This window comes from Vidua chalybeata, chromosome 1 (assembly GCF_026979565.1).
Source record: "Vidua chalybeata isolate OUT-0048 chromosome 1, bVidCha1 merged haplotype, whole genome shotgun sequence".
Classification (NCBI taxonomy): Eukaryota; Metazoa; Chordata; class Aves; order Passeriformes; family Viduidae; genus Vidua; species Vidua chalybeata.
Genome location: NC_071530.1, coordinates 33,990,855 through 34,001,378, shown reverse-complemented (window position 1 = coordinate 34,001,378; position 10,524 = coordinate 33,990,855). Strand labels below are relative to the sequence as shown.

The 10,524-nt window shown below is 42.8% G+C and overlaps 1 protein-coding gene across 3 annotated transcripts in view; it reads left to right on the top strand.

Moving 5' to 3' along the window:
- The first annotated feature begins 4,293 nt into the window (after positions 1 to 4,293).
- Positions 4,294 to 10,524, top strand: part of HIBADH (3-hydroxyisobutyrate dehydrogenase) — an 86,215-nt gene continuing 79,984 nt past the window's right edge. The window contains exons 1-2 of one of the 3 annotated variants that reach the window (XM_053944592.1): positions 4,327 to 4,380; positions 10,422 to 10,512. Coding sequence is in view for 1 of the 3 variants with exons in the window: in XM_053944584.1 (XP_053800559.1) it covers positions 4,317 to 4,380 (64 nt within the window). In the remaining 2 variants the exon portion in view is untranslated. Of the gene's footprint in view, positions 4,381 to 5,378; positions 5,442 to 10,421; positions 10,513 to 10,524 lie in introns of those variants that run through there. The other 2 variants (XM_053944584.1, XM_053944602.1) reach the window with 2 other exon arrangements.

Here is a 10,524-nt window from a genome sequence, read left to right as displayed (position 1 = left end):
ATACCTACATTTGAGTAGCAAGAATGACTTATAGGGGTTTGGCAGCTAAAAAATCAGTTCTTAATATCTATATTGTTTTTATAAAGCACCATAAGATCTGCCAATGAAAATAGACATATACCAGTTACATATTTACTCTTTGTCACATACAATTTTTGTCCTGTTCTTTTTTATGTGTTGTACATACCAAACTCTACCTGTGCTAAAGCAACAAGTAGGCTAGGAAGTTTTCTTCAGAAAATAGTTCCAACCATAATCAGTATGATATTTTCAGATCCCATTTCATGCCTCAGCCATAAGGTTGGCATTACTGCTTTTAAGATACAATACACCATTGATGAAACAAAACTTTAAAGCCAATTAAACATTGCCAATCTCTCTACCACTGGCAAAGCCACACTTGTTAAGAGTTTGTCTTTGTGGCATGTTTGCAGTGTAATCACTGATTTCTGGAAACTTTTCTGGCAGTTAAAAATATCCAGTGAATTAATTTTTGTAGGCAATTTTATACTTGACTTATGTTACTTGAAAACATTTTAGTTTGAAAAGTAGAGGTTGTATGCACTCAAATGAGGTATTTATCTCCATTTTTAACAAAAGGGGAAAATAACAATTTGTAGAACCAAGCTATACAAATAACAGTTTATTTGCATTTTAACTAGTTAATTTCAGAAGTCATCACATACAATTTTTTATGAAACCCACTACTGTGTATGAGTAAGGAGACCATGCTGTTTTGTTTGAAAAATAACCCAGCAATTATGTGCTGGGTTTTAATGTAAGTAAAAGCTTTCATGGCCATTTGATTAAACCAAATAAGTTTTTAAGTTAACAAAGCTTTTTTCCTTCATTTTGTGTGGGAAAAATGTAATTAGGTAGGCAAAGAGACAAACACACAAACCAAAATTAACTAGCAAGACTTAGCGAGATAAGCTTCTACAAAGGCAAAGTTACTTTTAACAGAAGGAACTTACTGTACTATACGCCTACTAAAAGTTCAAACATCTCTAGAGGGCATTTTGGAGAAAATAAAAAACACTAAAACTCTATTTCATTTTCTCCCTTCTGAAAATGCTCTGCAGTATGGTAGTCCTGCACCATCTAGTCCTGCAAGTGCTTCCTTCTCATACCGGCTACCTTAGCGGTACTAAACTACTAATAGCAGTTCTATAAGCGTTCATAATGTAAGCAGAGATTCCATTTAATCTAATCTCAAGGAATTTTATCTGTCTGCAAAAGTAAATTCCATACAAAAGCAATGTAAAAGCTATAGTATTATAGTGGTCATGTCTGTAACAAGCCTTTATACACAAGTGTGTTGGCAAAGTAATACAAAGCTAAGTCTACTACATTTTTATGAATATCCTTTTTCCACTTTCTCCTACTTTTTTCTGGGAGTAATTATAGTGTATTTTTATTATGTTGGTACTAAGTTTATTCTCCTCATTTACCTTTGAAACAAAGAATGCATTATTTATACCTACATGAAGAAAACCACCTTAGACATGAGAAAGGTGTAGAGAAAGATGCAACTATAGAGGTAAAGCTGCATCTTGTAATAAGAGTTAAAAATCAGAATTCATGGACCACAATGAGTACAGCATTAGATTCTTTGCACATTCCTCTACATTTAACTCCTCTCTCTCCCACCCCTCCCTCCAAAAAACCCCCAAAACTGAAATCACTTTTCTAAGTCAGTTCAGACTTGATAGGAGTCTAGACCAAATTGGTAAAGGGGCAATAACTCTGAAAATGTAAGGTGGTGAAGAAGCAGGCTGGAATGCAAAAAACCCCCATGTTTTCTAAGTACTGTGTGATTACATGTAAAAATCAGGTTTCAAAGACTTGCAAAGACCTTATTTGGACCATACCTCAGTACAAAATTCTGCCAGTATAGCTTCTCAATGAGGAGTCACACCTCTTCTCATCATAAAAAAAAAAAAAAAATCGACTACATGATGGTAGTCAACCTCTTCCCCACTAAGGAGAAGGGTAGCTCCGTAGCTTTATTCACTTGGCAGCCTTCAAATAGCCCAGTGAAAGAGATGAGTGAGCTTACAAAAATATTGGTGTAATTGAGTCTGTGGAGCTCCCAATGTTTTGCAAAGTGTTGTCAAGTGGAAGAGTTTCTGTGTTTGTGTCTCTTTCCATTGTTTTAATACAGAGACTTTTTTTTCTCACATCATATTCTGTCTCAGTGTTCAGCTGAGAGGCAATGAGAGAAAGAAGCAACTGGGTGAAGGTATGAGATCAGCCTACTGAGTGGTAGCACTCTCACATGTCACAGTAAAGCTACTATATGACCACAGCCACCTTCACTGCCCACAAAATTCATTTATGTTGAGCTAGGTTGATTTAACTATCGTTAACTGTATTGTTTTATACAGGTAAGTATAAATATATATATATGTTATGGTAGCAGAGCTGAGTTCTCCTAATATTTAGCCTATTCTTTCTGTGCTAACGCATAATTGAGTGAAGACATGTTGTGGTGAGACCTGAGATCTGTGCCTCATGACTACACTCCCAGAAGTCTGTAAATGATACTACATAACAGCTACAAAAAAAGCTCTGACCTAACAAGAGTAACCTAATGACTGATGGAGTACTCAGCATCCTGACACAAGCATGCCAAGTTTTTCTGTCAGGAAAATTAACAATTTTGTTCCAAAGAGATGAACGTGGCAGTTGCAGGACTGGAGCTGAAGCTTTGCTCTGAGAAGGCAGCACTTGCCTGCCTCCAGCCTGCCCTCCGTCAGAGCGTGTTGTGCTTTCTCACACGCCCGCCTGAAGCTCTCCCAGAGTGGCCAGCGGGGTCTCCGGATGCTGGGCTGCGAGTCAGCGGCCCAGCTCTTGCAAATTTTATTGATGTTGATAAACTCTGTTAGGCCTTTGGGAGATGCGCTCTGGGCACAATTGTACTGGGTTTGTGTGGCACAATTTTGGCAGTGGGTGGGCACTACAGGGCTGGCTTCTGTGAATAGATGCCCCTGCAGCCCATGGTGACCCTGGTGGGACAAGCTGTCCCCCTGCAGCTCATGGTGGTCCACAGTGGAGCAGAGATCCACCTGCAGCTCATGGAGAACCCCACGCTGGAGCGAGTGGATGTGCCCAGAGAAGTTTGTGACCCCACGGGAAATCTGTGCTGGAATGGGTTTGCTGGCAGGATCTACCCCACAGGGAGACCACGCTGGAACAGTCTGTTCCAGAGGGACTGCACCTCATGGATGGGATCCTACACCGGAGCACTTTGTGAAGATCTGCAGCCCGGGAGAAGGACTCGTACTGGAGAAGACCAGGGAGGAATGTCTGCCATGGGAGGAACCCCACGCTGCAACAAGGAAAAAATGTGAGTTCTCCCCCGGAGGAGGCAGAAGCGGCAGAGACAACGTGGGAGGAAGTGATTGCACACTCTTCCCCAAACCACTGTGTCGCTGAGGGAGGAGGAGGTAGAAAAATCGGAGTGAAGTTGAGCCCGGGAGGAAGGAAGGGGTGGGGACGAAGTGTTTTAAGACTTAGTTTTTATTTCTCATTATCCTACTTTAATGTCATTGATAACAAATTAAATTAATTTCCCCAAGTTGAGCCTGTTTTGCCCAGGACAGTAACTGGTGAGTACACTCCCCTCATCCTTATCTCGACCCAGGAGCCTCTCGTTGTATTTTCTCCCCACTGTCCAGCTGAGGAGGGGCAGCGATGGAGCGGCTTTGGGGGGCGCTTGTCACCCAGCCGGGTAAAGCCCACACAACGACGAAGTCATAGAATCACAGAATGGTTTGGGTTGGAAGGGGACCTTGAGGATCATCTAATTCCAACCCTCAATAAGCGCCAACTCTTATTTGCCACCTGGCTCGACAAAACAGTGCAAGGCGGCTTTTTCCGTCGCCCCGAGGGTGCCGTCTCGCAGCACAAGCTGCCTCCGCCAAAACGCCGGCGCTCCGTTCCTCTCTCGCTTCAGCCCAGCCTCCTCCCCCGGCAGCAAAGCAGGAAGACGAAACGGCAGCGGGCAGGCACAGGCAAGCAGAGCTGGAAAGAAACGCCTTCCCGGGAGCCGCGGGCAGCGGGGTACAATGTCCCACCGCCCCAATGAGGTGCTCCAGCGCCGGCCCGGCCCCCGCCCCGCCCCGCGCTCCGGCCGCATCCGTCACGGGGCGGTGGGCGGGGCCAGCCTCCCGCAGGGAGGACGCCGCGCACTCCCATTGGCTGTGCCCGGCCGAGCGCCGTCCGTGGTTGGCTGCGGCGGCTGCCGCTCGCGGCGCGCGGGCGGTGGCGGCGGGCGGCGGCGGGCCGGAGGTCACTCGGCGCGGGGGCGCAGCATGGCCGCAGCGGTGGTGCGCAGGGGACCTGCGGGCTGGTGGCGCTGGCACCGGCGGGTGATGGGTAAGGACCTACCCCTTCCCTCGGCTCCAGTGGCCCCGCTCTGCCGGCCGGGCGGAGAAAGGCCGGGCCTCTCCCGGGGCGCGCAGCTGCCGCGCTGCCCTTGGCGGCCGCGGGCCCTCCGAGCCCGGTGCAGCTCCGGAGCCGCCTCCCTGTGCGGCATCCCCAGTGGCGGACCCCCCGGGCGGTCACGGCTGGCGTGGCGCGCTACCGCTGCCGCCGTATTCGGGGCTCCATCGGAGCTTCGGAGCGGCTTGCCTTAATAAATGTTTTCACTCATTTGCTTAAAATAGCGTGCTTGAAAATCATCAGAGCCCACAAAAGCCTCCTGTGGCAGCAGTGACATGTCTGCGGTACCTGTTTACCTAGGTTTGGGCTGTTCAGCTCTCTCGGTCACTGCATCCGATTATTTTCTTTAAACCAAAGGTAGATCCAGCGGCACTTGCTCCAGTGTCGGCTCTGCAAGCACCGGTGCTCACCTGTGGTTGGTTCATGGGCAGTGGAAGGAGCGAGCACTGCAGATGTCCTGTTGGTACAAGCAAAGGAAGAATGTATTTGTAGAACTGGACCTAGACATTTTCCCTTTCCAGAGTCCTGAAAAATCACACAGCTGTTCCTAAGTAATTTAATTGCTGAAGTAAATTATTAAAAATAAACCTTCAGTAATCTTTTCAGTGTCATTTTGATTGCAGTCTGTTTGTCACGTATAGTCACTCTGTGGTTAGGCTCCCAACACATAGGTGAAGGTTTTTATCTAGGAAAGTAGAAGAAATAGATTCTTTTAAATGGTATACGGTTCTAAAATCTTGACACTTAAGGAAGTGTTTTGGGAATTACTAAATTACTTTTAAGTAGGTAACTTTAAAAACTTTGTTGCCCCCCTTTAAACCACACTTAAACTAATGAATGAAAAATGTTTGACAATTTTGACGTTATCTTGCAGTGCTGTTTTTGCTCCACTGTCTCTTTTCCACTAATTTTTTTTTTTTTTTTTTTTGTAGTTGTGGTTCTGATGTTGTGATAAGTAACAGCTCAGGTGCAGCAAGCATGTTGGCCTCATGCTGGTAAAGTTAAATACAGGGGACCTGTTTATGTGTTTAGTACCTTTTGTGATACCACAACTGAAAGGATTTTTGAACTTTCTTGTGCATGGTAACTGCCAGGTATTTCTGTAAGAGCTTTGAAATCCACTGTCATGGTCAATTTCCAAATTACTGTGTTTAATCTAGGACACATGGTGGGGATCTTGTTTCTTGGTGGTGAGCATAGGTGTAAAAAGCAAAGCAACACTGGTCCTTAAAGTTGAAAAATATAGTTAGCCTTTACCTGAAGATTTAAGCAAGAAACTGTAACTAAGCCTAAGGAGAAATTGCGACTCTCCCAAGAAGCTTCCATAGAAGAGAATTTCACCCACAGCATTTAAGCTCTGGCTTAGTCAGTAGTGACTGTGCTGAAAGTATTCTTGACTGAGAAATGTTTATGGGATGAAGGTCTAAGCATTAAGCCTTCTTAACTGCTAAGCTCTATTGCTTAGTTATATGTCGCAGCTTCCCCATCTCTAATGCGTTTACTAAGTTTGCCATTCTTTTCTTTAGTCTGACAGTTGGGTTTTGAGTAGTGGTTTCATCATCTGTCCTGAGTGAAATGCCATCCTGGTGAAGGAATTCTGCCAGCTCTGAGAGCTGTCCAACACCACAGCTTGGTTAGCAAGCTGGCTGTCTTCCTTCTCTTACTGAATGCTCCTTGGTTACTCGGTCAGTTGCTCTTTGCAGCTGGCGCAGACCATGATGGTTTGTTTTCTCTGTATGTTTATACTAGAGATTGTTAAATTGTCTAGGAGGAAAATAAAGAGCAGAGGGCAGATTTTGGAGGAGTTTCTTGGATGTGTATGTTTGTATATTAGTCAGCTGGACAGAGACTAAGTAGTCTTGTGTTCTGCAGCTGGCAGACACTGACAAAGGTGCTTCATAGAGAGAGTTTATATGATCTTTCTAAAAAATATATTTTTGATGGTTATGGAGAAATCCCTCCTGGGGACTGCTGGGGGGGAAGTGAAGACGAGGTTAATGAATTATGGTGGCTGAGAAAAGAAGATTTTCTAGTGAATGGAGATTCATCAGCTGAGGGAGCTGTCCATCAAAGAAGACAGTACCGTGCCAGAGAACAAAAATGTCCTTACAAGTAGTTTTGTTGGAGTGGAGGGGACCCATTCACTTAATAGTTAAATAGTACTTTTCCTGGCTTAACAGTACTTTTGCTGATGCAGTAGCTCTGCTTGAATTGTTGAATGACTCTATGCTCTGGTGCAGATTAAGCAAGGATTATGACAGAAGACCTGCTGCTCAGAAGTCCAGCACATTACTTAGTTAAGGGATCAAGTGTACACTTGATAATTCTTTTTACATGAAAAGTACTTACTATATGGTTTTCTCTGTAATGTATTAGCAAACATTTAATGAAGTATAGATACAGATAAGAAAAATTATGTATAAGACTCTGAGTGTTACAAGATAGCCTCTCCGGATTTGATCAGTAGACCGTACAGAGGCAAGAAAAAGCAAGTGAGATGTTTTCAATGTAAAACTGGCCAAATTTAGAGTATTGTAATCGTCTTAAATTATTATTTTGGCAGAATGCACTTCTCCAAATCATTGCATAACCTTTAAAAGTCAGTGACCACGGAGCAATTTAAATTCCACTGGCAAAACTTCTAGGAACAGAAGGATTCTACCTATGTACAGTTGGCCTTTCTAACTTCTATATTTCTTCATCTAGTTCCCTCCCAGGATCTAGTTTCAATAGGGGTTTTATAAATTGCATACAGAAGTCCACAAAACACAGAAGCTCATGCTGATCCTTTCTTTCAAAGTAGGAAGGAGAAAAGAGATGATGTCTTCTGTTGTTCTTGTACCAGAACTTGAGATGCTAAATCAGTAGGAAAATCTTTCATTTAGTGGCTCATACTGAATTGTCATTGTGTTTCCTTCTCCTTGTCAAGTGACTTCATGTGTATTTTCTCATAAAGCCCCAAGCAAAACCAGCAACTTCAGTAGCTGAGCTTACTCTGAGCATCTTCCCATGATCCTGTTAAATCTCACATATTGGAAAAGAGGATCCAGAGAGATCAAGATCATTAATATTCACTGATCCAGAGAGATCAAGATATTAATATGAACTGCAACCACTCTGTTTAGGAAGCTCTTACAGGACGGGGCTGTGTGGACACCCTTGTGCCATTTGGTGAATATTGTTAAAAATAAATTTTATAAAGCCAATAATTAAGTAATATAGTTGAAATTATATTTTGGGAGTTACTTGTTTCTCAGTCCTGTTCTTGGCCAGTTAGACTCAAAGTACAAGCACATTGGATTTTTTCCAGGTCTGCTGTCTGTGGTTCTACCCAGCTATTAGTCCCTTTTTGTTTGGTTACAAAGAGATGGCCTCAGTTCTGCATATTATAGTGTTTGTGCAGTCAAGTATTTGCAGTGAAATCAGGGCAGCACTAGAGCTGGAATTCAGTATAGCTGTAGCTGGTTTTGCTCACAGTTAGCTTGATTTACAGATTAATCTGTATTGCTGGTTTTGTTCCCAGGGAAGGAGAATTAGTTGCACATGGTATCAGTGATTATTTTAAAAGTCAATTCTGTTGCTCCTCTTCTGATGTTCTGCCCTCTCTTAGAAGTTAAGTATGGACTGGGCATTTTTCCAGCTGTGTGATTGCAGCAGGTTACTGTTGATTTTATGGTCAAAGTAAAATGGGTTCAATACCACAGGGACAGTTTCAGCAAATGCTTATACAATTGATGGGATTAGTTAGTGTACATGATGTGGGTTTGCAGAATATCAGTCCTTAGATGTTTGAATTACACAGTTATTTCAAAACTGAGTTTGTGCTACATATCAGATACTAAAAAGTGCCAACATATGCAAGCTGGACATCACATTCTGTGAAATCACCTGTGGAAGTTCATCTAATGGGAAAACATGAATGTTCTTGTCTTTTAAAACATCCTCTTTTTGGCAAATCCCTACTGTCTTAAGTAGTCATTTAAAACATGCCATGCATCTAAATATAGTTGGTTCAAATTTAATTTGAAATCATCTCTATTAGATCTGTGAACTAATTTAATAAGTCTTCTAAACCAGTTTTCCTCTGTTTGAGTACCTGGAGATCTGAAGGTTTTTCAAAACTGTTAATCAAATTATTTAATTTTGAAGCATCTTATATAATACTGGACTGTGAAAAGTTAAACCAAAATAGAGTCACAAACTGACTCAGGATTTGAACTTCTCTACTTCTCTAACAGTCCCAATTCCCATGGATTTGAATATGTTTTAGCACATAACAGAAAGTGGTCTCTGATTCATGAACTGAGACCAAAAAATCTACAGGGACAAACAAGAGGAGAAATAATAGAATACGATGACACAAAACTTAATAGTACTGGACAGCAAGTTGTCTTGTATCACAGCCTAACTTTTGCCATGCCTTTTTGGGGATACTGCAAAATGACAATTTTTAAGGAAAGCTTTATAGTTGAAGAATGTGTTAATTTCATGGATATTTACCTTGTGAAGAGCTGCCTTAGAGGCACAATATAAGTGCATGTTGGCAATAGGCACATCACTGCAGTCTAATTACCAGCTGAAGTCTTAATATTAAGATGTGGTGACAGTCATGAGAAGTCATCAAAGCAAAGCAGTCTTATGTAACATTGTAGAGAAAAAGCAGGCAGGTTGCAGAGAAGGAGTGAAAGTAGCACAGGCAAAATGTCCTTCTCAATTCCCGGCATGAAGACCAAGGCAAAATTATGTCTGTTGAGGCAGGTGACCAGGCTCTGAAGCAGCTGAGATCTCAGATGTGATATTTAAGCAGATCATGGATGGGTTTTTTAGGCCTGTCATGTGAGTGACAGGCATCACTGCTGATGTCAGCACTGATAGCAGAAAAAGGTATCAAGAAAGTTTTCTGAAGATGTTTAGTTTGAGGTGATAGTTAGATGTCCATGAGATAGTGTGAGAAAAGATCAGGATAAAAGTGAGGAGCCTACAAGAATAAGCCTAGGTATGGTGGTCAGAATTATTCTTCTGATGAGGTTACTTGGAATTCACAGAAACAAAGAAAACGGAGGTTTGGAAGGAAGGCTTCCAAAAGCCTTAAATCTTTAAAGTTAGCTTAGGTTGCTCATGGTGTTCTAAGGTTGCTAGAAGGATGGAGGTTCCACAGCTTCTCTGCATTGCCTGTTACAGTGCAGAACCTTTTTTCCACATCAGGGATGCTTTTCTTATTTCCAGCCAGAATTTTCCTTCCTGCAGCTTTTGGCCATTGCCCCATGTCGCACTGGAGTGCCCAACTGTAAAGAGTTCAGCTTCATTTGTTCTGTAACTCTTCTTTCCTCCCACTCCATAGGTAGTAGAAGACCACAACCTTTGCTTATCCCAAGCTCAGTAAAGACAGTTCTCTTAGCCTCTGCTTATAGGCCATGTATTCCTGCTCCTTGGTCATATTTATTACTTGATATTTGCTGGGCTGTCTGCAGTTTGATCACCTCTCTTGTGTATTTGCTGTATAGAAGAATGACTGGGTTTTTGACCTCCTGCGTCTACTCTTGCTGATGCAGTGCAGAATGTCATTAACCTTTTGCTGCAAGGATGCACTACTGTCTCATGCTCAACTTCCAGTTGATGGGAATCCACAGGTTCTGCAGAGCTGTCAGCTGTCTAGCCAGTCAGCAGCCTGTAATGACATCCCCTGCCCCAAGTACAGGACATAAATTTGTCTTGTTGAACTGCTTGAGGCCTATTTCTCCAGTCCTTCTGAATAGTAGCCTTGCCTTGCCATTTTTCAGACAGTCCCCCCAATTTGATGTCACACAGGATGTTTCTGAGGGTGCTTATCTTCAATCATCAGTCTCTGGTGAAACTTTTAAACAGCTTCAGTATTTACCGTGAGGAACATCATGTGTAACTCGACTGTTGCTAGTCTTTGAACTACTGATCACTGTTATTTGAGCCCAACACCCAGACAGTATTTCTTCCTTCAGGCAGTTTTGCAGTCCCATCCAGTTCATACTTTCCTCATTTGACTACTGGGATACGAGAGGAGGCTGTTCTGAAAGCTTTACTGAAGTCAAGGTAAATAAGATC